Raw genomic sequence first — 27,033 nt, 5'->3', positions numbered from 1 at the left:
TGTCGAGGAGCGAGGGAAAATAGAGGAGAAAGCGGGCAATGCTGCGATCGATTGGTTGTAGCTCTTCGATCACGCGCTGCATATGGGGGGAGGGGCTCTCGTGGACGAATTTCGTCGTTGGTTCCAACGTCGTTCTTCCGATTCTTCTTCTAACAATAACCATGATGATATGATCAATGACACCGGCAACCGTGTATTTGTGAGCGAAAAGATAACAGTTGAACGAGAACAAGGAGAGGAAGAAGCGCAGGAGCTTGAGATCGTGAGGGATTTTGAGATTTCTGGTTTGAAGCAGATCAAAGTTCCCAAACGAAACGTTAGCAACAGGGTCGCCGCTATGGATGCTCATAAGAAGGTCAGTTTGTGGAGGAGATGATGTCGGCCTCTTGTTCGAGGATCTGTTGTTTTATTGGTTTTGGCCTTTGGGAGGTTGGGTTTTGTTTATCATGTTTGCATTATTCGTTTTGTTTGATTTTGTCTTGTTTTGTTTGTTATCTTTGTTCATGTGTTTTTTAGTTTTTTTCCTAGCTCAGTTGAGAAAAAGTGCCATCTTTCTATTGGGTTTTCTTCATTTTTGAGTTTTGTTGAGCTGATAATGCTTGCCCATTATGATCATTATTTCTTCTCGTGTTTGGGTTGCACTTGATCTCCTGTTTATCTGTATTTATTTTCAAATTTCTATTTTTGGATAAGTTTGATGATGCTTTTAAATTTTTGGGAAATTAGAGGAGAGAAGAGGTCGGATTATTGCTGATTCCATAAAATTCTTGAGTAAGTTATAGTTCGGCCTGCTGCTGTTCTGTGCTCCTCTTGGGTCCATATTCTTTTGAGGGGAAGCAAGGACGTCTTTTACGTTCGCTTTTCCGCTTCATTTTTGAGGGTTTTATCTTTTATTTGTTCGCGCTACAAATATTTGAGGGGTGTTTCAGCATTCTGGGTTTTGATTCTTCTGCATAATTGAGTCCATGTATGTGACGTTCTCCATGATTTCATTTAGGACTCATAAATTGGCCTGTTTCTTCACCTCATTGGTGTTTCTGTCATCTCTGTAGTCTTGTAAGAATAGTTTTCTCTTTTTTTTTTTATTAAAATGTCAGAACTTTATTAAGGATCATAAGAAAAACATCCAACCATTTCATGATGTTAAAATGAAAACGAAGAGTGAAATTCAAGTCTGGACTGCAGTCCGTGCTTAAAGCTCTAACCTGGGATGCATATTTATTCAATCTACTTGACAATAACTTCCTATCATTTACCGTCTTTTGGCTTGGATAGTTGGGTGTAGTGGAATTTAACTTGTGTTTGGTTATAGTTAAAATCTATAAACTTGGATTGGGTTAAAAGTCTGTTGTTGATTCTTGGGTTGGGTCAAGATAATGTTGAACTTTTGAAGTTATTGGGATTTTGAGTGGTGGAATATTTATTAAATTTAGTTGATGATATTTTCCCTATCATTTATCGTATTTTCGCCTGAATAGTTGGATGTCGTAGGATTTACTTTATATTGTGTTTGGTTATGGTTAAGTATATAAACTTGAACTGGGTTAAAAATCTCTGGTTACTTCTTGCTTGGGTTGGGTAAAGATAAGATTGAAAATTTCAGTTACTGTGTTTGGTCTTTGGTTTGTACATAATCCAACCCAGCCAAATGAGTTGACCCTCTAATTGTTGGTGCTTTTACTGTCAACATCATTTGCACTCTGTCATGTGTACCTCCTGCCAGTGACATACCTCTTTTGGAGATACTTAATTGTTATTACCTTTAGAACTATGGAAAATACTTAACTGAGAAAAGGGGAAGATACAAAAAAAATGCAAATCTGGCATTGACCAAGAAAGGGCATTTTGCATTAATTTAATGAGAATAAACTGGTGCGTAGGCCATTAGGCCTATAATACAACGAAGCCCTATTGATAAAAGATAATACAATGAAGCTCTATTGCCACCATAAATAGAAAAGCGCAACTCCAATGATACATCAGTGGAGCTTGGGGTGCCAGGGATGAGATCTTAATTGGGATGACAAGGTTCAAACTTCGCTAGGCTTCTGGAAACTAGGAAGTGAGCCCCAACCGTTAGAGTGCTTAAGGCTGTGTATGGTTTTAAAGAAAAGGTAGAGAAACCTATACAAACCTTGTACAGGTTCCCCTAGTTTTCCCTACCTTTTCTTTCAAACCAAACACAGCCTAAAAGTTCCAGAATGGGATCCATATGAATTTTCAAATGTTAAACAATCTGATTCTTTTACTTCATGGCCTTCAAGTTTATCCTTGAATTTTGGAGCACTTACAACAAAGTGCCTTTTTCTCTTTGGACACAATACAAGGTGTATTTGGATCCTTGGAATTGGCCCAGGGGGTTAGTAATTGGAATTCCTATTTTGTGAATACGGATGTGCCAAATTTACATGGATTAGAATGTTCAGGGAATTCCAGTTTGTACATTCTGTAGGAACTTGAATCTCCACCTTGGAGGTGTCTTTTGCAATTCCCATGTCCATAAGAATTGGGTATTGGACTAACCCAATAATGACAAAAGTCATTTTCTCTCAAAAGGTTGACCTATAATACTGTGACATGTCTAAATATAATAATAACAATAACATAATGGTTACTATAGTAGTAATGGGTATACAAAAATGAAATTAACTCAGTTATATTATTATCCACTAAAATGAAATTACTTTTAAATTATATGTAATGGCTTAACTTATAGAATTGTGACTTAACAAGTATATAATAATAAGAAACATAGGGAACTATTCTTTCTTTTTATCCTTTGCTAAATGAAAAGAGGAAAGTACAAAAAATAATTCATAAGGAATTGTGAAGTAATTGCATAGAATGTTTTTAATCATTGTGTAATAAAAAGTAATTGGTCTATGCTTATAAAACATGTAATAAAAATATGACAATCTTGTATGTGTTTGGAATAACTTCCATTTATTCACTAAACGTTTGTACTTGATTTGTTTGCAAAACCAAGAAAAGTAATAATGAAACCGTTTATTGACAACTAGGTGCCACTAGGCACCACATCAGCATAACAGTGATAAATGCCTAACCGTTGGGGGAAGCGTTAAATTGAAGCTTCCCCCAACGATAGGTGTGCACATAAATCAAGGCCAGCTTTTGCGAGTCTCTATGCGTACGGATCAGCATGGTGGGCTACATGCTGAAGTGGTGCCTATGTGGCAGCGTTTATTGAAAAAACGCCCACAGTTCCAAACACCGCCCTTGTAATTTCAACTTTCCAAGTAGTAGAATTTAAAACTTAAATTGATTTTTTTTGGTAAAAATTTATGTTTGTTAGAAATATGGCAAACCAATTTATTAAGTTGGAATGGATTAATAGACATTTTGAACTATTCTTGACCAAGTCTATCAATTCTCATTTATTACTAAACAATGAACTTTTTATTCATTTTTAGTAAATAAATATTTGAACTTATATGCATTTAATTTCCAGTGTAAATTCTAATTCATACGGTCCAAACACACCCATAGATGAATAGCATCACTGTTGTCCATTTTTCTAGCATGTCAGGCTTTTATTTTCCTAGCAAATTAATAGGGCCTCTCAATAATGTTCACTTCAAAATAATTAAAACCATGCTGACTGTTGTACTCTTCACTTTTTGAATCAATAACTCTTCAGTTATTTCAATAGCTTGTCCAGGAGGCGACTTACTAAAGTCTTAGTGTACTCTTGAGTGTTCATATTCTATTGCCTCATTAAAAATATTCTAGCAAACAGAATCTGAAATGCTGACTTTTTTTTTTTTTGAGAAAAGGTAAAATAGTGTATTGTATTAGTATCAAAAGATGTATAGCCCCGTGCAGATATAAACCCTTTTTTTTGATAAAATGTGATTTTTTGATGAGCAAAAATTTTATTAAACCAATGATTCAAACTGATACAAACATCTCTTGGAGAGGAATGAGCTATAACCTCTCCCAACAGAGTAGTGAGAAAAACAAATAACAAATTACAACTGAGCCCAGTACAATTGTTCCTTAGTTGCCCCTTGCTTGGTTAAGCAGTCAGCCATTGCATTTGCTGATCTCCCCCGCCACTATATTCTCAAATACATATTTCGTGTCAGCCACTTGAGTTTCTTGATTTCATTCTTGTAGCACCACACAACAGACTCTGGTTTCTTCAACCACCTCACTAGCACCTTGGAATCCCCTTCAATCAATTTTTGCTCCACACCTAGCTGATTTGCAAACTGTACTCCTTGTAAGGCAGCTAGTAATTCCACCCTAACAGCCCCCAATTCCCAATGGACCTGGGTAAAATAGTAAAACTTCAGGTTCGTTTCTCAAAAACCCTTCCATTCTAGAGGGGTCTGGGTTGCCTTGACTGCTTTCATCAAAATTCAGCTTCAATAAACCTTCAGGAGGGGGTGCCCAGCTTGCAATTATTCTATTCTTTATGGGGGAACAACTTGCCACTGCTGACCAATTCCTCCATATATCATTAAAGAACTGGTGAAACAAATCTTAGTAACCAGTGTATTACCCCTTGTTGGCTTCTCTCCTTTTCTTGGAAGTTTCTAGCATTCCTTTCTTCCCAGATTGTATTGTCCAAATCAGAGCTGCTCTTGCACACCTCCACATAATCCTTCCTTACCTCTCCTGCCATATTCCACCTCTACCCAAACATCGAAAAAAATCCAATCCCATAATTATACAGTAAAGGAACAGGAAATTAGGAACCCCCAAAAAAATCCACCCTCAAAAAAGATGCAAAAAAAAAAAAAAAGAAAAGCTTTAAATACATTAGATATTGACATCCAACCCTTGAAAGCCTCTAGTACATGGTTAATCATCCCTGTCTCTGAGTTTGCTTTCTGCTTGTAAATCCTGCTGTTTCTTTTTAGCCAAATGGCCCACAAAACTGCAATCGGAAATTGGAATAGCTACCCATAAAAATCTTCCTTTTATGGACATACCTGGAACCTGCCGGCTTTCTAACAGTTCCATCAGTGACCTTGGAAGCACAAGATTAAATGGACTGATTTTAAAAGTGATTCCATACTGTTGCTGAAAAACCACAGTGGATGAAAAGATGGTTTGAGGATTACTTTTCTGAGCCACAAAGTGGACGGAGAAGGTCTGGAGTAATAAAGCCTTTGTTTAGCAGAACTTGCTTTGTAAGGTACTTCTCCCTTTTATATGAGGAGGGTAAATTAAGGCACTTCTCCCTTGCCACCACCCAAGCAAAAAAATTGACTTTTAAAGGGGCAGCAGTTCCCCATATAACTTTACTAGGGAAGTTGATGCAGTACATCCCTTTAGTTATTGAGAATATTGCTGAAAATTTTGTTGAGAAAAGGGAGCATCCAAAATTTCACGAAGCGTACGAAAAGAGAAAGATGACTGAGAAGGAAAAGCAGTCCAGTAGCAGCCCAATCGTCAAGCCAAGTAACATCAATAAAGGCCAGTTTCTGATAAATTGCTTAATATATTAGTTTTGGTTTTTGTTTTAGTTTTTTTTTTTTTTAAATATCCTATTAGAAGGCTGGGTTTTACCTTTACTGAAAAAGTTAGTTTCCTGCCCTTTTGTCAGTTTTATTTGGAATTGGTTTACTTCCCTTTTTGGGTGCAGGTGGTCCTCTCCTGACAGGGTGGAAGGTTTATTTAATGGTTTCAGTGGTAAGACAAGGAAGGGAAGGATTCTTTGGAGGTGCACTAGAGCAGCAATACTTTGGATCATTTGGGAGGATAGAAATGATAGAATCTTTGAAAGTAAAGAAAAATGCAAGGAAGCTTTAGTTGAAACAATAAAATTGAGGGTGGCACATTGGGTAAAAAGCTTAAAGCTGTTTTCAGATTTTAAAGTTGAAGACTTTTTCAGGGTTTGGGGACTTATTGCTGCTTCATCATCTATGAGGCGACAGGTGTGTGAGACTTGGTCCCCTCCAACAGAGGGTTGGAAGAAGCTGAACTTTGATGGCAGTTGTGTGGGTAACCCAGGGCCCTCAGGTATTGGGGGGGGGCATTAGAAATGAAAATGGTTCCATTATTTCTCTGTTCTCCGGTCCTGTGGAGGAGGGTGATGTGGCTAGGGCAGAGCTTCTAGCTGCAGTTTATGGGGTTGAGAAGGCCCAAGAGTTGGGGATTAATAGACTGATCATCGAGGGAGACTCAAAAATTGTGATAAAATGGTTTGCAGAAAGGGGAAGGAGTGACCTGGCAGCTGAAGAATGATTTCACAAGGTTCAAATGGATGTCAAGGAATATGTCATTTCAGGTGGGTTGGGTTAGGAGATTGGCCAACAGTTTGGCTGATAGCTTAGCAAAGCAAGGGGTTCAAAGAACAGATATGTTTTGGGCACATTTGTAATTCTGTCTTGGGTCAGCTTCTATGCTGATATCTTTGCAACTTCTTGTTGTATCCTAAAGCATCTTAATTAATGAAAATTTTCAGATTTATTGACTAAAAAAAAGTGTAGTTTCCTAGTGCCAGTCAGTTTACTTTTTCTGTTTGAAGTCCTATTGTAATTAACTCTTCCCTATTATAAAAGGGAATGCTGGTAAGGCTTTTTCTTGTTACCGTTCTCGCTACAGGAATCTGTCTTGCCAGAGTCAGGTAATCTTAGATCACTTTTATTGAATATAAGAGAGGTTCCCTGCTCTTTCTAATTTCGTGGGTTAGATATTGTTCCACAAATTAGGAAATTAAGAAAGCCAGGAAGCAAAAAATGCATTGTTTCGATTAAGGTGGGATGTCGGGTTTCTTAAAGGTTTTGGATTAGAGTTAGGTGTCATTATTGTTTGGTAGAGATTAGAGGTGAGTGATCTTTATCTCATGATTGTGGGCCTGGGGCTTGTTTTTGAATGGGTTCCCTTGTATCTTTTTTTTGGTCTTTTGTCTGAAAGGTCTTTGGTTGCATTTGGGTTTTGTCTTTTGGGGACTGTTGCTGGTTCTGGTTTGGTTTGTTTCATGTCGGGAGATTTGGTTGGGTTCTGTTGTTTTGTTTTTTGGTGGGTGATGCCTTATCACCTCTTGATGTAATCTTTTTTTCTTAATAAATTTTATTTTTCATTTATCTTAAAAAAAAACAGTTCCACAAATTAGAAGCTGAATCTTACCTTAAATTTCTGGGCTAAGAGACCTGTTCTAGGAAGTTTTAGTGAGTTAATTAAAATACAGCCTACCATTCAGTGCTGTGCTTCATCAGTTTGTCCTTGTTCTTTGATCAGGCTCTTGTAGAAGGATTTCACTGAAAATAAACCTGAATCTTCCCATCTCCAGCTTCTTGAGTCCTCAGAAAGTATGTCTAGCTGTTAGTTATAGATCAGGTATTGGAATTCAGCCACCTTTTCCAGTCTCCCATAGTTGAAGTTTCTTATAAAAATGCCGGATTCCATACTACCTTGTTCCCCTCTAGCTGATAACAATCTCCAACCTTAGCTTGTTTGTTTGCAGCCATGTAATAGTAGTGGGAATCTGTCTCCTAGAGGCCTGTCTTCATGCCAAGGGTCCAACCAAAATTTTAATTTTCTTCCATTAAACCGTGTGTAGGCTTTGTAAACACCTTTCCACTCACTGCATCCGTAAGAATGTTGGTAGCCTTCTGTATCCCACCCATTGGCACTGATTCCATAATTTTCAGCAATGATAGTTCTCCACCATTTATTTTGTTCAGTTAGGAATCTCCAAAACCATCTTCCCAAAAGTTCTATGTTAAACTGTTTGACCTTTCTAATTCCCAAGCCACTGTGAGGAAGCGGTTTGCAGATCTCATCCCAGTTGACCAAGTGGTAGTTTTTTTTTTGAAAGATGTTGACCAAGTGGTAGTTGGAGGATTCCTTCCAACCCATCCAAAGGAAATCTCTTTTCTTTAATTTTTGTTTCTAACTGTACCTGCCACCTCAGAGGAAATTGGGAAAAGGGACATGTGTAGTAGGCTGGGAGGGCTGCCAAAGCACTCTTTATTAAAGTTACTTTCCCTCCTTTAGATAGACATCTTGCCTTCCAAGTTGCCAACTTCCTGTCTACCTTTCTACTTTTGGATTTCATAGGATTTTTGTGGTGCATTTGACCCCCAACAGTACGCACAAGTACTTGGCTGGAAGACTTTTAACTTTGCGGCACAAGACCACTGCCAAATATTGCACATTTGGAACTTCTCCCACTACCATCATCTCACTCTTGGCCAAATTAATTTTCAGACCAGAGACCACTTCAAACAAGCACAAAAAAGTATCTCAAATTGAGGACCTGATCTGTTGATGTGTTGCAAAAAATTAAAGTATCATCAGCAAACTGTAGGATTTCTACCTTTGTGCCATTGTTACACACCTTGAAACCTTCTAGAAAACAACGCTGCTGCTGGTCTAGCTGTCTTCTTACTTAGACTTTCCATGACCAGTAGGAAAAGAAGTGGGGACAGTGGATCCCCTTTCGTCAAGCCCCTTGAGCTTTTAAAGTTCCCTTGAGCTGGACCATTTATAAGGACTGCAAAACTTGGGATAGTAACACAGACTTTTGTTCATTTTCCCGTCTCTGTTAGAAGGTTTCAAAGTGGGCAGTGGAGAAGAGGAGGTAACACTACTCCAATTTGCAGATGACACCCTTTTCTTCTGTGATGCAGCTTGGAATCAGTTATGGAATGTGAAGGCAATATTGAGATGGTTTGAGGTGGTAATAGGTCTGCGAATTAACATCTTGGAGAGTGAATTGATGGCAGTTGGGGAGGTGACAAACCTGAAGGAGTGGGCAGATGACTGGGGCTGTTAAGTGGGGAAACTACCCTCCAAATATTTGGTCATGCCTTTGGGGGAAAACTGCAAATCAAAGGCCATCTGGGAGCTCATACTGGAGAAGGTAGATAGAGAATTAGCATCTTGGAAGACCAAGTACTTGTCCAAAGGAGGAAAATTCACTCTAATTAAAAGTGTGTTGTCATCCCTTCCTGTATTCTATTTATCTTTATTTCCAATCCCAGCCAAGTGGGTGGCAGCGTTTGAAAAGAGAATGAAAAACTTCTTGTGGAGAGGATGGAAGGAGGAATCAAAAAGTCACTTGGTAAACTGGAAGAAAATCTGTAGCTCTAAAGAAAATGGGGGCCTAGGGACCAGATCAGTGAGAGATGTCAACACTGCATTGCTTGGAAAATGCCTATGGAGATTCAACGTGCAGTCAAACAGCTTGTGGAGAAGGATAGTTGTGGCTAAATATGGGTCTAGTAGCAGTGGGAGACAGAAGAGGTTAGATCAGCATATGGTTGTTCAAACTGGAAGGCAATTCAGAAAGTACAACATCAGTTTCTGAAGGGCATCAAGTATAAAGTGGGAAATGGCCAGAGGGTTCTGTTCTGGAAGGATCTATGGTGTGAAGAAGGACCTTTAATGACTTTATTTCCTGATTTGTTTGAAATAGCCACAAATAAGATTGCTACTGTAGCTGAGTATTTGGAAAGACATAATGGACACTGCATATGGAACCCCCAATTCAGAAGAAACCTGAATGACTGGGAGGTGCCGCCACTGATAAGCCTGCTCCAGATTCTATATGATTAAGAAACGTCTGGTCTAGGGGAAGACAAAAGATTGTGGAAATTAGAGAAGTCGGGTAGCTTTTCTGGAGACCGCACCATTTCCAAGTGACAGGATTTGGATTAAAGCTGTCCCTTCTAAACTGGCCTTCTTTGTCTGGTCAGCAGTGCTGGACAAGATCCTAACAAAGCAAAATCTAGTCAGAAGAGGTCTACAGGTGGCAGTTTTGGATTGCCTCTTATGCAATGGTAATGTGGAGTCTTCTGGTCACTTGCTGATTCGATGCAAATTTACTCATTGGATCTGGTTAAGGATAGCAGGTGTGTTTGATGTAAAATGGTGCTTCCCAGCTGAAGTGAAGGGTCTCATTGAGGCATGGCATTTAGAAGGTTTTAGTAGAGCTGGAGAGGTAGCATGGTGCATACTTCTTTCAGCAGTGTTTTGGGCTGTGTGGAGTGAAAGAAACAGGAGACTGTTTGAAGGGATTCAGACTTCAAAAGGAAGAAATCCTATGTAAAATTCTGGGGATGGCTCATTCTTGGTTGGCAGTTCACCCTTTGTTTAGAAATAGACATCCTAGTTATTTCTTTGATTCGAATCTTCTTTTTGTAAGGAAAAGTTAGTTGTTTTTTGGGTTTTGGGCTGTAGGGAGCAAATTGTATATTCTCTGTTCAGTTTCTCATTGTATAAGGGTTCTTTGTTGGGTTTTTATTTTAATGAAATGCTTTAGATACAGTTCAAAAAAGAAAAAATTTATTCTTGCCATGATGTAATCAAAGAAGGCTCAATTGACGTGGTCATAGGCCTTTTCCAAATCAATTTTACAAACCAGTCCCCCCTTTCCATTTCTTTTCCTTGAGTCTTTTTTTATCAATAACTGCAAATTTCATTAAAACGAAAAGTAGGTAAGAGTACAAAGAATATAATTACAGTTAACAATGAGAGGTAAAACTCTTCATTTCTCCCATGACCAAAATTCTCACTTACAACTATGCCCAGAACAAAGACTCTCTCCCCACCTCTTGTTTGGCTAATACATCAGCTAAAAAATTTGCACTTCTCTTGACCCAACAAACAATTACTTCCATGTCTCTAGTTAGCCATCTGAACTTTCTTCTTTTCATTACTGTAGTTCCAAAACTTCATCCCCTCATCCTATAGCCAACTGACCACCAAGTTTGAATCACCCTCAATAACCAGTTTTCTAATGTTAAATAATTTTGCCCTTTGCACACCTTCCATTACAACCAATACTTCTGGTCTAAGAGAACTCACTGCCCTACCGGTCTTGAGAATAAAGCAATTATCTTACCCTCCTCATCTCATGTTGCTACGATCAAAGTTGAGTTTAATGAACCTTTACGGTGGAGATCATTGATGAGTGATAATAATCTTGTTTGGACATGAGTCAGCCACTTCCTTCCACTTTCTAAGTATGTCGTCTAATGTTAAATAATTTTGAATCACCCTCAATAACCAGTTTTCTAATGTTAAATAATTTTGCCCTTTGCACACCTTCCATTACAATCAATACTTCTGGTCTAAGAGAATCTCACTGCCCCGCCAGTCTTGAGAATAAAGCAATTATCTTACCCTCCTCATCCCATGTTGCTACGATCAAAGTTGAGTTTAATGAACCTTTATGGTGGAGACCATTGACGAGTGATAATAATCTTGTTTGGACATGAGTCAGCCACTTCCTTCCACTTTCTAAGTATGTCGTCTATTGAGATATTTGAGAAAGCCTCCAAAGATTTCAGCCAGTTTGCCACTCTAATCATTATTGTTCCAATTTTACCTTCCTTTTCTTCTTTATAGCCAGTCACTTCCTTTCACTTGTCGCCTATTGAGATATTTGAGAAAGCCTCCAAAGATTTCAGCCAGTGTGCCACTCTAATCATTACTGTTCCAATTTTACCTTCCTTTTCTCCTTTATCCCAAAAAAAAAAATTCTTGAGTTCCTTTATTCTCAAATTGTCCATAATGTTGCTGCCCTTGTGCATCTCCACATAAGTCTTCCACTCTTCCCTTTTCTTTGGCCAAATAAAGGTAGTTGGAGCAAAAAGGCTTTGAACATCTGCTGGAGGATTCCACCTACATCTGAGCAAAGACAAAAACCATTCCCAATTGAAGCAACAAAAGGACAAGAGATCAGTAAGTGGAAACACTAAAACACTTTTTTTTTTGGAAAAGTAAAAGAAAATTTTCATTAAAAGGAAAAAAGGATGCAATTTGGGAGGGTGATAAGATATCACCATACAACAACAACAAGAACAAAAACTATCTATCTTCAAATATACACATTACAAATTAGTAAACCCACCCCTCCCATAAACTCTCTCCAAAGTCGTCTCACTTGACCTGAGAAAGCTCAGAAAAAATAGACAAAACCAATTTGTGAAAAAATACCAATGGCCGCCACCAGTTTGCCTGCTTTCAATCCTTGGCTTCAAGAAGAATTTTCTTCTTTTGCCAGCTAGATAATCTAGCTAATAGCGAATGGATTACAACTCCAAATTCCTCCGACCATCAGCCCTCCTCTATGTCTTGGCTAGGAGGAAAACTCCAAAGGAGCAACTGCGATCCGACTAACTCTCCACTGCCTTCCTGTCTTGTCTATTTCTTCCCCCAAAACCCGTTACTCGGCCCTCTTCCTTCTCTTCTCCTTCCTCCCAAACTACTCTCCCCTCCCCAATAATATTTTCTTCTCTTCTGTTCCTATTAAACTGCTCAAATACTCATCTAACCACCCACTCCCTTCCCAAAACCCTACCATTCTCAGAAATCAGCCTCTTTCTCACTATCCTTTCAACTGCCACCTGACACTTTCTTCCATCAACCCCTTTATTCTTCTTCAACCCAGTCATCTTCCTTCTCTTCTCCTTCATCCCAAGTTTCTCCTCCTTCCCCAACTGTCTTTTTCTTTTTTTTTTCCTTATCTTCTATTTCTCTTGAACTGTTCTATTGCCCTCCTAACCACTCTCTACCCTCCCTAGAAGAACAGGCCAAGCGACTTTCCTCTTCTACCTGTCTCTCCACCAACTTCTCAATCTCCACCCTCTTTTCCCTTGAATATCCCTCTATTGGATTTTCCTTCTCCCCAAAACCCACCTCTTCTGCATTCCCCTTGTCTAAGCCCACTTTTGAGATCTCTAGCTCTTTCTCTCTCCCCCTTCGGCTCCCTTCCTCCTTATCTCCTTGATTGCTCACCCTCTTTTTTCTGTTTCACACCTTGCTTTGCTGCTCTCCACTGCCTTCCAAAATTTGTAACTACCCCCCCCCAACTCCCTACTCCTTCCTTTTCCTACTAAAACAATTCTCACCATTACACAAAGTGCACCAGTGAAGGGATAAGTACCATTTTGGTTGTTTTCTTTGAAGTAGATCACAAGTATTAATTTTTTCATGGACAACTTACAACAAAAAGCTCCAATCTTTGGAGGAATAGGCTTGAACCATACCTCTTTGACTAGAAAAGAAGGCACAGAGCTGGTCAAGGTTTAAAGTGTCGATGGAAATGTCGCTTGCCAAAATATAGGACATATGTCGGAAATGTTGAGGGGAAATATTGTAAAAATTAGAGACATTGTGGAAATATGCAATGATATTTTGTAAAATGATAAAAGAAGCATTAATACATATTTCTAGACTATTATCTTATTCCCAACCATTATATAAAGCTAAGAAACTAAGATCAATAACAAATTAGTAAATGATGATTTACCGATTTATTATGCATTTTGATGTTTCTACAAGGTTATCTGATATTTTCTTTTCTTATTTTTAATTCTGATTTATTATAAATTCTAATATATATATATTTCACACTAGTAAATAGAAATACATTTATTCTGATTTTTTAAATATTAAAGTTATAATACATTATGTTTTATTATAAATTTAATAAACTGATTCTCCTTTTTGTAGTATTAAGATTATGATAAATTCTGATTTCTTATAAAACGTAATGAATTTATTATGATTTTTAATACTAAATTTATAGTAAATTATGATTTAGTATAAAATTTAATAAATTTGTTCTGATTTTTTATAATAAATGTAGAATATGATTTATTATAAAATTTAATAAACATTTTCTGATTTTAATAAATATTTTAAAAAATACTAACTAGTTAATAATATTTATTACTTGAAAGATATTTTATGTTTTATATTATAAAGTAATTAATTTATTCTTTTGTTTATATATTTTGTTAATTATTTTTTATAAATATTTTTTTTGAAATATTAAATAGAAATTAATAATGGAATAATTTATATTAATATACTATATTATATTAATATATTATACTAATATATTATATTATTAATGTACATTACTTGACATCCTGTCAACATAATAGGAAAACTGTCCTTTTTTTTTGTTATTTGGACCGATTTGGTTGACATTTCCGAAATATAGGAAATGTCAACCGAAATAATGTAATTTTTATATTACCATCCATTTTCATGTTGGTGAGCCTCGACATCGACATATGTTGGGCGACATCAGTGACATTTGGCGACATTTGAAACCATGGAGCTGGTAGAATAATGAGACAAGGACCACAAGGCCTTAATAAAGGAAGCACAGTAAACAGAACCTAAAGGAGTACAAGTCCAAATTCAAGTATCAGGCTTGGATGGATCAAAATATTCTTCCAAAAGTTGAAGTAGGTAGAACAATGTGAATTTCAGAATCTCTTATACCCCTTCGGAAGCCCAAATCCCATGTAAAACCATTGCTTGAGTTGTGGGAACAAGGAACTTGGAAATAAGCTCATTTTTAAACCAGGTTAGTGCATACAAAGAGGGAAATTGTTCCTTCAAAGAAGAAGACCCTAGCCAAACATGTTCTCGGAATTTAATACTATTATATTTGATGATTGGTAGGAATAATTGTAGAACCTCATTGATGGCTTCCCAAGGAGATGCACGATTTGTCCTAGCACACTCACTATCACTTTTGCCCATAATTTTTCCTTGTCTTGTGGCAATCTCCATAGTCACTTACTGAAGAGAGCAAAATTCCTCCTCTGTATATTCCCTATCCCTAATCCCCCTCCATTCTTATCTCTGCTTACCATTTCCCAACTGATCCTGTGACCCCTCTTTCCTTCCCCCAGTTCCCATTAAAAATCTCTCATCATCTTTTCAATCTTTCTACTCACACCCATCAGAATCTTAAAAACTGACAGATAATAAACAATAATTTGGATAAAGTCGATCTAATCAGTGTAATTCTACTGCCCAAGGATAAATACCCTTTCGTCCAATAGGCAAGCCTCTTAGTGAACCTTTCTAAGATTGGGTTCTGGAACCTAACTTCTTTTGGGTTAGCTAATGAGCTCATTGGCCATTTCTTCACAACTTGTTGTGCTTCTTTATTTGCTTAGTGAATTCATTTTCTGAGTTGCTGATCTCATTGACTATAAGTACTCCATCGCAAATGCGTTTGTTATGGACAAAGCATCTTGAAAAACTGAAATAACGGAGTTCATCACTCTCCTCAATCTTGTGGCAAACACCTTAGCCACAATCTTATAAACACTTCCAGTCAAACTAATGGGATGCAAGTCTTTCATTTCTACAGCTCCACCTTTTTTGGGAATTAAAGAGATAAAAGTGGTGTTTAAGCTTCTTTTTTTTTGTTTTGATCAGCAAAGGAGAATTTTATTCAATTAAGAGAATCAGTTACAGAATTGCAGCAAATAGAAAGCATACATTGCCCCACAAAATATTAAAATAAAGCCCAGAAAGCTGCTGCCTATAAACTCCCTGTATGGCTAATGAATCAACCATCCCATTTGCAGTTCTCCTGATCCATGTGAATGAGGCATTGAGTTCCCTTGCTAGGCTTTAAGGAGCATTACCCGGTGTTTAAGCTTCGTTCCAAGGCTGCTGTATTGTGGCATTCCTCCTTCACTTTAAGCAGGTCTAGTTTGACCATATTCCAATACTTGTATAATTTGATGGTGAAACCCTTGGATCCAGATGTTTTTTCCCCATCCGTCTCATTAATTGCCTCTTTGACCTCCTCTTCTGAGAATGGTCTCTCTTATTCCGCCACCTGAAACTCTGAGAACATCTCAAGATGCAAACATCAAATTTCAACTTCTACTTATGAGGATCCATATAAAGATTCTCGTAGAACTTTGGAATGGTGTCCTTTAACTTCTCATCCTCCTAAATCAACTGCCCCTCACTTAGCAGTTTCTTTATGGTATTGGATCTTTTTCTTGCATTGGCTACTTTGTGGAAAAAAGTAGTGTTCTTTTTTAGCTTTGGATCTTTTCCTTCTTAGTGCCTCCTCCATTGTTCCTTCTTTCTCTTTCAAGTTAGTTTCAGAAATGATTTTCAGACATTCAGCCTTTCTCTTGTCATCTGTCTTTGACCTCTGCATTTGCCACGTTTAGATTTTGCTTTATGACCATTTTAACCTTTTGCTCAACACGTGGCTAGCCAAGCCCCTCAAACTCTACTTCTGATCACTACTTGTGAATGTTAGCATCAAACTCCTCTACTCCTAACCAACAATGATCCAGCCTGAAAGGGTGATTATGTCTTTTTATGCCTTTTGTATCTAGTAAAATAGGCATGTTGTCTGACATTGGCCTTGGAAGAGATTCTTGGATGGATTTAGGAAATAAATCTTCCCAATCTGAGGAAATTAAAATTCTGTCCAACCTGACTAGCATGAGAGTTTCTTGATTGTCAGTCTAGGTGAAGGGAGCCTCGGCCAAAGGAAGATCATGGAGTTCCGATTTGCGCATAAAGTTAGAAAACATTCTCATGCCTCTGTTGACTGTTGATTTTTCTACAACCTTTTTTGTCTTCCATTTTAAGGATAGCATTAAAATCTCCCAAAATGTTTCTTTTAAGTTGGATTCAACTAGGCCATACACCGCTGTAACAACTACTAGTGAATTGTTTGGGAGCCATTAGAGTTTTACAGTGATGGAAATTACCTACTTCTTTATCCTGAAGTTTGAAAGTGCTTGTATCCCAGATTAGAGCAATACCCCCTCTTGTGTTCACCATTGGGATTGCTATCCAGTCACAAGAGTCAAAACCCTATACACTCCTGACTACCCTATAGTTGAAATTTTGTAATCTGGTCTATTCTACAAAGTAGTAAAAAAGCTAAAATTTTTTGGAGTTTCATTCCGTTTGCTGTGTGTTGGGAAGTATGGAAAGAAAGGAATAGAAGGATCTTTGAAGGAAAAGCCTGCAACAAGTTGAAGATATGATCAAGGATTGGCTCTAAATTTATGGATTGGATACTTATTTACCAGACTTCAGAGATGTTTCAAGAGGTTCTCTTGAAGAAAAGTTTTGGAAAACACTTGAATGGGTCTAATGGATAATTCTGTATTGATGTAAAAGTTTGAAAAAGTTGGATTTAGGTTGTTTTCTTTTCTTTGGGCGATTTCTCATTTTCTTTTGTGCTATTGATGTACTCCTTTTCTACTTAATGAATTTCCTTTTTTATTTACTACCAAGAAGAAAAGGATTCGAGTGTAGGGGAGAAGCTTCATCTCTACTCTCCGGTAGGACCACTGGCAGATCTGGACATAGAAAACCCTGCCTTCCTTGACCAAACTTTCACAGCCAACTTCTTCAGTGGGAACTATGTCGCCTTGCCTTTGTTCCTTTCTTCCACTGGTTTGGCTTTTATAGTGTTTACTTTTTGTATTCCGATGAATTCCCCACATGGGTTTGCATCTACAGTGGGACTGCCAAGGTTGTATACATTGATCATTGTTGGTATGAGATCCTCTTCTTCACTCAGCACTGAAGGCCTGGATGACGATTTTCCATTGTGAAAAAATTTCCTCCGAGAACATCTCTGAATTAGTCAAGGCTGAGGATGAAAAGTACGATCACCTTCATTTCCCTGAGACCTACTTCTCCCTTTCCTCTTTTTGATTTTCCCTATTGGGCTTCTTATCCTTATTGAGCCTGGCTTTTGTTGGGCCTGGCCTTGGCTTCTAGTTAAAGCTGCTTGGGTACTCAGGTTTGGATCCAGGCCTTGGGTTTTAATTTGCTCCACGACCACAGTAGCAATTTTGTTAATGAATGCCTCTTCTTCCTTCTCCTCCTGATGATTGTTTAAAATGTCACCCCCTTCCTAGAATCTTACACTCTCGCACTGTGGCAGTCTGATCTAGGGTGCAATCTACGGTGGGGATTTTTTCTACTCTTGCACTCAATAAATGCTGCGTTTTTTTTATCAATAACTCTGAAAATTTTCATTAATTAAGATGCTTTAATATACAACAAGAAGTTCCAAAGAAATCAACATAGAAGCTGACCCAGGACAGAATTACAAATGTGCCCAGAACATATCTGTTCTTTGAACCCCTTGCTTTGCTAAGCTGTCAACCAAAGTTCTCCTTCATTACCTGCCTACAAATTCATGCAGGCTTCTTCTTTTGATAGTAAGAAAAAATCCTTTCATTAAAAGAGAAAAAAGCATTATAATTACAGTGAATAGATTTCACCCGCGACATTCAACAACAGTACAATAATAAAGGAAATAGATGAAAAAAATAGAAATATGTTTCTAAAAAGTTAGACTAAACATTTGGATTCTTTTCCAAATATCTTCCAATGATTGCCACTTTTTTTTGAAGGAAGTGTATATTTATAGGAATTATTGCTCAAGAATATCTTAATCTGTTTCTCTTTGTTTTCTTTTCCCTTCCATTACCCCCACCCCCCTTTCCTCTCTGTACTAGTTTTTTTGTTAGTTAATTATTAATTGTCACTAGTCACTAAAATTGGTTTCTTTCTACTCAGAGTATGCTTGACACAGAATTCTTCACAGAGTATGGAGAGGCAAGTCGATACCAAATTCAAGAGGTCGTTGGCAAAGGAAGCTATGGTGTTGTAGGCTCTGCAATTGACACCCACACTAGAGAAAGGGTGGCTATTAAGAAGATCAATGATGTTTTTGAGCATGTTTCTGATGCTACTCGCATTCTCAGAGAAATCAAGCTCCTTCGGCTGCTTAGACATCCAGATATTGTAGAAATAAAGCATATAATGCTTCCTCCATCTAGAAGAGAATTTAAAGATATTTATGTTGTTTTTGAGTTGATGGAATCTGACCTTCATCAAGTAATTAAGGCAAATGATGATCTTACTCCTGAACATTATCAGTTTTTCCTATACCAGCTTCTTAGAGCTCTAAAATACATACACACAGGTTAATGTTGTTTTTTTAATGGTATAGTATTTTCATTGGCTTTTCACATCCCTGATGATCATCGATGAACTTTTTTTTGCAGCAAATGTGTTCCATCGAGATTTAAAACCAAAAAACATTCTCGCTAATGCAGACTGCAAACTGAAGATTTGTGATTTTGGGCTTGCTCGTGTGTCATTTAATGATGCCCCATCAGCTATTTTCTGGACTGTATGTTGCTTGCTTTGTCATGCTATAAATCATGGCTTTACTGCACCTTTAGTATCTTTGGAGATATTTCATATTTGTGAATTGTACATTTTTATATGATGTTAGCAAGCAACTGATATATTCTGATTACTTTTTGTTTACTTCTGGAAGGATTATGTGGCAACCCGTTGGTATCGTGCTCCTGAACTATGCGGTTCTTTTTTCTCCAAAGTAAGCCAATTCATGTTTCTAATATCTCAATGTTTTTAATTGTGCTTTCTAAAAAAAAACTTCTGTTTCAGAGTATTTGGGTGTTTATAACTTTGTTCTTTTGATTTGATTCTGATATTTCTAAGACTAATTATTGTTTTTTGCATTTGGGCAGTATGGCATTTGTGTTCAGTGCTCAGTTTGGATTGGTTTCCCAATCATGAAATGGGTTGCTAATACAGTGTGCTTTTTTTTGATAAATGCTAATACAGTGTGTTTCAGTAACTGGAGTTATTCAGCAACTGAAAACAGAATTACTTTCCTGCTTCTTTCCCTGTTAAAGTTATTTATTATCATCATCGTCAATCTTCTTTTCTTTTTTCATGTGTTTCTGCATGCTTGTTTATGCAGAATAATTGTCTCCTTGGTTGTGTTAGTGCTTTGTTGCATTTATAGGAATAGATTGTGTTGAATGTATTATGAGGAACCTTTTCCAGTATCAGATAAAACCTGTATGACAGTCATATGTCAAAACTCAACAACTCACAGAGCATAATCCCAACTAAGTGGAGTCAGATGGCATCCATTTGTCATTTTTTTTTCGGGAAAGGAAAGTAAATGTGACTGATGTAGCAGCATGTGTTTGTTTAGATTAGTTGAAGTCTCATTGGAAGCCCCAAAAGAATCTAACAGATTTAAAAAGAAGAAAGGGCCTGAAAGGGTCTTCTGATCTCTCTCCTCCCCCCCCCCCCTTGCACCATTGGTGACTGTCATGGATGAACAAGGTTCAAGATATTGATACACCCCGATATGGCAAAGGGGTGTATCGGTACTTTGAACTGCATGCATTCCTTTTTTTAGTTTTTTTTTCAAAAAATAGGTCAGAGGGGTAGATCTTAGGCCTGCCTACCCCCTGAAATAGGTCAAAACCCCAAAGGTCCTATATTTCGTGTATTGGTGACCTACTGATATGGGCCGATACATTGTGAAATTTTGATCCTTCTTGATGACTACATGAAATTCAGAGCTACTGGTGCATATAATTTTCTTTTCAGTGAAATAACAACTTTATTGCATGTAAAGAAACATGAATATGCATTAGACATGTAGCAAGTATGAGCCTTGATGGAATTTCCTTCCCCTATAGGGCTTGAAAACATAAGCAAAAAATTTCATTGTGGTCCCTAAAAACTGTACCAATATCTATAGGCCTTTCCCTGTCTTAGAAAATTCTATTCTTCCTCTCCTCCCAAATCACCCATAAAGTTGCAGCCATGATGCTCTTCACATGATCCTCCCTTTCTTGGTGGATGAGGGAGAAAAAGACCCCTTGAAGGGGGACTCAAGGTCATTGAGCCCACTCCATTTGCACCCAAAAGATAGAAACCCGGCTTTTAAATGCCATCTGCAAGCTGACAGGAATTAATAGATGATGTTGATTCCTAGCTTGCTAAGAACAAGGAGCAAATGTCAGGAGATATAAACCAACAAGACCGTCTCTGCGACATCTCACAAATGTTTTATATTTTGGTAATACACCTCCCAATTGGAAACCCTAATTTTGGTTAGCATAGATTTACTCCATACTTCTTTTACCAGGAAGTTCTCTGAGAAGGTAAAGAGGGAGTGATGATTTTAAGAAGGATGTGCATGAAAACAAACCTGAGGACATGGCTGTCCAGATTTTGCTATCAGGTTTCAAAGGATCAAATGAACCAATTCTAAAGAGGCAAAAGGTCCAAGGCTGCAGGATTTTTGTCATCCCTAAGCCCTCTCTTGAAACCAAAATCCCTAGAAAGGCCAACCCTAAACTAGAGGCAGAAATAACATGGTCGAGGTAGACAGGTTTAGTTTTTAGCACAGAGATAGAAAAGAGGTTGAGAAAAAACATCTTTCAGTAGTCTGTCACCTCACAAGTGTTTTACCGGAATCTGACCCTATACCTAGAGTTCACAAAGGAGTGAATATGATTATGAAACAAGGAGAGCAAGGCAACCACCACTTTCCAACATGAAGAGGAAGGTGCTCTATCATTTAGGTTGGCATCCTAGCCATTGGCATGTCTTCCATGAATACCAGGCAGCACATTGTGCCACAGCTTCTAGAGTAAATCGAGAATTTCCACAATCATTTCCCCAATAAAGATGAATTCCTATCCTGAATCCTTGCCATCCCTAGACCCACTTGAGACATTTTAGAGCATACAATATCCCAACCTAAATGTGGTCTCTCTTAGATTCCTCCAGTTCTTGACTACAATGATAAAGGTAGTATACTCCATCCAGTGTGTTCTTTTGAAATGAGAATGCTATCTTAGTATTCCTGTAGTTTGTCATCATCCTTGTTGAAGCGATCAGATCAGATAACTGATGAGGGGGAAGTGGATTGAACTATACTAGTTGAGGAAGTGCGGTCAGTTTGAGTATTGGTGTATGTTGAACTTCAAGATGCTGAAAGTTCTTTTTCTTGTTTGACTTTTGGTTTTTTCATGTCATTTAATTAAGGATCACTAGATTGTTATGTTTGGTATTAGGAAAAGAAATTCATGGAGTGTTTGGTACCTTTTGTTTAAGCAAGATTCAATATAGACTACTAGATGTGGAAAATCATATCATTTTGGCTTCTGTTATAGATTGAGCATTTCATGTTTGGTTTTTTGTTGTATGCCCTAAACCACCAGAGATCTCTTTGTGACTTTTACTTCTGGATACACCTGATGGTCAGCAACTCAGTATTTATTGTTCAGTTCGTAGGATTTATGTATGGAATGATTTATTTGTTTAAATTATCACAGTATCTTTCTAGTCATGCAGCTTCTAAGATCATGTATTTTGCAGTACACCCCTGCAATTGATATTTGGAGTATAGGATGCATATTTGCAGAAATGCTCACAGGGAAGCCTCTGTTTCCTGGAAAGAATGTGGTGCATCAATTGGATCTCATGACTGACTTGCTTGGCACTCCTTCTGCTGAATCCATTTCCAGGGTTGGTTCTTTCTTTCCATTAATTTCTTTTGTTGCCACAAAATTTGTTAATAGCAAATTGTCAAAATTTTCAAACAATTGTAATCAGCAAGCTAGTTAATTTACATATCACTTCAATTTTCTGTTAATTTCTTTTGTTGAGTTATATCAGTTAATTTAGCCAAACTAGGGGTGAACAGCACATTTATTGGAGGTCATGTCTTGATGATGTATGTGGGTACATAAGAATGGGCTTTTGGGTAGTTAAGGCTAGTCAAACAAATATGGGTCTTTTAATTGATGATTGAAGGTTAAACCTTTTTGCTTTTTTGGGCAGGAAGAGGAATTGGATTACTAATTAATCAGCTCTTTGTGACTTTGATGATTCATAGTGATTGTTTAACTTCTTTTGTCAATTTTAACCTGGTTTTGATCTTTCGTAACATCTGCAGATTCGGAATGAAAAGGCTAGAAGATATTTAAGTAGCATGCGGAAAAAACCACCAGTTCCTTTCTCACAAAAGTTCCGTGATGCAGATCCATTGGCTCTTCGTCTACTTGAACGTCTGCTCGCATTTGATCCTAAAGATCGTCCAACTGCTGAAGAGGTAAGGATTTGGTACCTCAGATAGTTTGACATTACAAGTTGAATTTCTATAAACATGCTTAAATTTTCTGTAATCTAATTGTTTTAATTGTTTATTATCTGATACCGGTGTTTCCTACATTTGCAGGCATTAGCTGATCCATATTTCAATGGTTTAGCAAATGTGGACCGTGAACCATCATCAACACAACCCATTTCCAAACTTGAGTTTGAGTTTGAAAGGAGGAAATTGACAAAAGATGATGTGAGAGAGTTGATTTATAGGGAGGTATGATCGTATAGTTTTGCAATTCTTGCTTTAACAGTAATTTCAATTTCTTGAACCTGTACTCATAATTGCTATTCCTTTTAAAGTGAACAGATTTTAGAGTATCATCCTCAAATGCTGCAAGAGTATCTTCGTGGTGGAGACCAGACTGGTTTCATGTACCCAAGGTCAGGCTTCCATATTCATAAAGCTCTAGAGTACTGTATTTTGTAAATAGAGTGGCTTCTTTTTGTTTTTTTTTTAGATTTTATCCTCAGAAGCTTGCTAAATATTTGTGACAAATGAAGTGATTCATTTACTGCAACCTAAACAGCAGTATGCTTAATCTATCTTTTTTCTACCATTGTATTTCTCAGTGTGTGTTTTTTTTTTTCAAACATTGAATACCATAATACTAAGGTTGTCCAGTCACTTTCCTTTTTCTCCTTCATTCACCAAAATCCTTGTGTTATTCTTAATAAATTTAAGATGATCCACTTTCCAAGTTTCATTTATATCATAACTTGTTAATTTGTACATAACTTTTTTCTCTTTTTGTTTTGTAATATAAATTAGCTGTCTGATTTCAGGATCCATCTGAATAAAATGAAATATTCATTTTAGACACGAGAGATCTGGCCTCTCTAATAAGGTGGTAGAGGACCATGGACAATTGGATCCATAACAGCTATTTATATCTTTCAAACCTTCTATTGACCTAAACTTCCTATACAAATAAATATAGGGTTTCAAGTTTGGCTTCTTTTGCTTTACCATTTTCCTGCTTTCTTCTTTGTATCATACTTCCATTGAATTGAATCTGATAAAATCCTCAACATAACAAGGGAGATCGGTGCATGCTTCAAATGGACAAGGATCAGCTAATAGTTTAGCTGACACGTTGGCTAAACAAGGGACTGTGTGGGAGAGAATGTTCTGGGCAGTTTTGTAAGAAAGATTACTGGGGGCTCAACACCTACTTAGGGGTTGACAGCTGTACTTAAATCTGGAAAGTTATTCTTAAGTTATATTAATGAAGTTACTGTTTCCAATAAAAAAATGAATCTGATAAAATAGGCTTCAAGTATCATTCTGTTTTAGCAGATCCATTCATGCTGATTTGAGAAAACATAAATCTGTACTACATGTACAAATGTTTTGAAAATCGTAATTGTATCGTAAATCGTAGAGAAAGTTGAATTGAATCGTGAATCGTATCGTAAATCATAAGATTATTTCTATTTTATACAAACTTGTCAAAAAATTAAATCTAGATATATTAAAAGGCTAAATATATATAGGAAGGTGATTTTACCCTATTTTTGATCTATATCTACCACATATGTACTTAAAACAATAGAATTTATCACTTATACAATAGAAGCCTAAGATGATATGATCATGTTTGACTAGAAAATCAAACAAATCTAAATACAATGGTCCTTTAACTTGCATATGATAGAAAATAAACTCAATTTCTAGTCTTGAGAAAATAAACTCAATTTCTAGTCTTGAATAATGTAAATAAGTCATTTTTTAGCAAGGGCTTTAAAAAAAGTCTCCCATGGAAAAACTAAACATAAACAAGAAAAAGAAACAAAGTAGAGAACTAATTCTTAATTGAATTTATTTGAATTGTAGTGAATCGTAAGAATCATAAGATTTATGAATCAAATCGTAGGATTCAAACAAAAATTGTAAGATTTTTGTAGAAAAGGATTCAGACATAAGATTCAAATCAAAACCCTTGGGAATGATTCAAATTGTGAATCATATCGTAAATAGTAACATTTTGACAACATTGACATTTTAACCAAAGAATTAGGTTTTGTCATTGGTATTACACTGTATTCAAAATTATATTATCCTTTGAACACAATATATTGCCAGAGATAATGATTTATCTTGCCAATTAAAAAATAACTATGTCAGCTAAGGTACATCACTACATGTCTTAACCGTAGCCTCAATTTAGTGTCATGGAGTCATTATATAGTATGTAATAGTGAATCCCTCCACTCTAACCCATTGATTACATATCAACACTATGTCAATGCTTTTTCTTTATTCATTTTGTAGATTTCTTCATCCAATTTAGTCCAGCTTTATAGAAACATTAGATGTCACTTTGAAATCTTAATTTGATGAGATAAATGCAATATCTTCTGTCTTAAAGAACATAATTCATTTTACTTCCATGGGAATCAAAGTTAATAGACACTAGACAGCATCTTGTATAATCTCAATCCATATTTATTGTCATGGAGTCAAATATGTTCAAATATACATCTCTTTGCTTCAAGAACAACTAACACAGTTGTACCTTTTTCTCAACCCAGTGGAGTTGATCGGTTTAAGCGACAATTTGCACATCTTGAGGAGCATCCTGGTAAAAGTGAAAGAGGAACTCCACTTTTAAGGCAGCATAACTCCTTGCCAAGGTAGAATCTTGAACAGAATCATGTGGATGATTTCCCACGAGTGTAGTGTAGCTCATTCAATCATGTGTGTTATATGATTCTTCTGCCTTTCTTTCCCTCCCCACAAAACAGAGAACGGGTTAATATTCCAAAGGATGATGATGCTGACCAAAATAACAATTATGAAATGCGAACAGAAGATTCTGTTCTCCGTACAACCCTTGACAGCCCCCCACGTGATGCAAATGAGGATGCACCAGCTATGCAAAATGGCCCCAGTAAACCAAACTACAGTGCCCGTAGTCTGTTAAAGAGTGCTAGTATCAGTGCCTCCAAGTGCATTGGTGTAAAAGGAAGAATAGATACTGAGGTAAAAGTTGTTCCCCATCTATTGGCCCTTGTTTTAAGTTTCTGAACGATCTTGTAACTATATGCAAATGTTTTTTGGGATGGTACGACATATTACTGGTTTTCAAGAAGATGAAGCCTGTGTTTAAATTTTTCAAGCCATAATCTTTAACCAGGAGCATAGACTGCATCTTGTTCAATGATTAAACAGTAACTTTTGAATCTTGTCTTGGTGGTTCAATGTTCTGATATTAATATTGTATGGCATTAGTCCAGTGGTCAGCCATGAATATGACCAAATGATCAAGTCATGACATATAGCATCTGTTAAAGTGCCTAGTGTCTATAGAATTATGGAGAGTAAATTATTGTTCTACATTTCAACCTAATGATTATATTGGATGGCCTTACTGACTTGGCTTTTCTTACAGGAGGAATCAATTGGCAAAAATGATGACGGGGTTGATGGTTTATCAAACAAGGTTGCAACACTCAATGCCTGATCTATACCTTTGGTCAGATCAATTGAGTGGGATGACTATATTTTTCCTGGCCTACATGCTTCATCTCATTTTGTACACTAATGCATCCCTCTCTACAATCTGCATCCAAGCCGATCGCAATGTTTCAGACAGATGCTAGCTGTGCGATGTCACTAGAATTCTTTCATCAGTTATGCCTGGTTTTATTATTGCTATTCTATTTCATTCTTTTCTGCACAAATTTTATTGCCTGGTAGCAACAACAAAGAACTACAGTTCTTCCAGTGCTGATTAGAAAGTACTTAGGGCTTGGACTTGGATACACTTGTGGCTCCATTGTCCAACTTTCCATACTTCAGTATCCATGCCATTGTATAATCTTTCTTCCTTTTTCCCCTTAAATCTGTTGAATGGGCATTTTCTTTCTTTTTTTGGGGCAAGCCTCCAAATGAACCTAGAATGAATCAAATGATTAAATTCAATGATCGAAGTTTCGGTAGCAATATTGTGTATGAATAGTTCAATTGCGAGAGATCCAGACTGCCAAACCGTACGAAACCACTGAATTTGGCAGTTCGTTGTTTGGTTTTAAAAACGGTTTGTTCTCGATTGAACTGAATTTATAATATATTTGTGTATAAAATATATTTATTTGACATTTAAGCATATTTCATAATTCTTAACAATATACGTATTTCATACATTGTTCGAGAAAGTATGAATGTGGTTTTTATAATTGTAACTAGCAGGGACTCATGCGATGTGCGAGATTTATTAAGCGAAAGATAAATAATAGAAATGGTTATTTATTAAAATATTGCTTATAGTTTCATGGATTTACTGA

The 27,033-nt window shown here is 36.9% G+C and overlaps 1 protein-coding gene across 2 annotated transcripts; it reads left to right on the top strand.

Annotated features, from left to right (window-relative positions):
- Positions 1-26,692, top strand: MPK17 (MAP kinase 17). Of its 2 annotated transcripts, none has more exons than XM_010276376.3 (11): positions 1-355; positions 18,313-18,721; positions 18,804-18,931; positions 19,082-19,141; positions 21,958-22,107; positions 22,538-22,693; positions 22,820-22,960; positions 23,054-23,127; positions 25,279-25,380; positions 25,492-25,729; positions 26,139-26,692. In XM_010276376.3, exons 1-11 carry the CDS (start codon positions 83-85, stop codon positions 26,208-26,210), a joined length of 1,803 nt encoding a protein of 600 aa, XP_010274678.1. In that variant the 5' UTR covers positions 1-82; the 3' UTR covers positions 26,211-26,692. The 2 variants fall into 2 exon arrangements, with proteins under 2 accessions (XP_010274678.1, XP_088758752.1); XM_088902626.1 differs by lacking the exon at positions 1-355 and adding an exon at positions 408-429.
- The last annotated feature ends 341 nt before the right edge of the window (positions 26,693-27,033 follow it).

This window comes from Nelumbo nucifera, chromosome 4, assembly GCF_055504915.1.
Source record: "Nelumbo nucifera cultivar China Antique chromosome 4, China Antique-T2T, whole genome shotgun sequence".
In the NCBI taxonomy this organism is placed as follows: Eukaryota; Viridiplantae; Streptophyta; class Magnoliopsida; order Proteales; family Nelumbonaceae; genus Nelumbo; species Nelumbo nucifera.
This window is presented reverse-complemented; position numbering and strand designations above follow the sequence as displayed.

Bases quoted from the DNA above. Each gene is read 5' to 3' on its own strand.
- MPK17 (XM_010276376.3), top strand. From the start codon at position 83: ATGGGGGGAGGGGCTCTCGTGGACGAATTTCGTCGTTGGTTCCAACGT. The intron at 19,142-21,957 runs GTAAGCCAATTC...TGTATTTTGCAG, and splicing joins GCGGTTCTTTTTTCTCCAAA to TACACCCCTGCAATTGATAT. The intron at 22,694-22,819 runs GTAAGGATTTGG...CTACATTTGCAG, and splicing joins ATCGTCCAACTGCTGAAGAG to GCATTAGCTGATCCATATTT.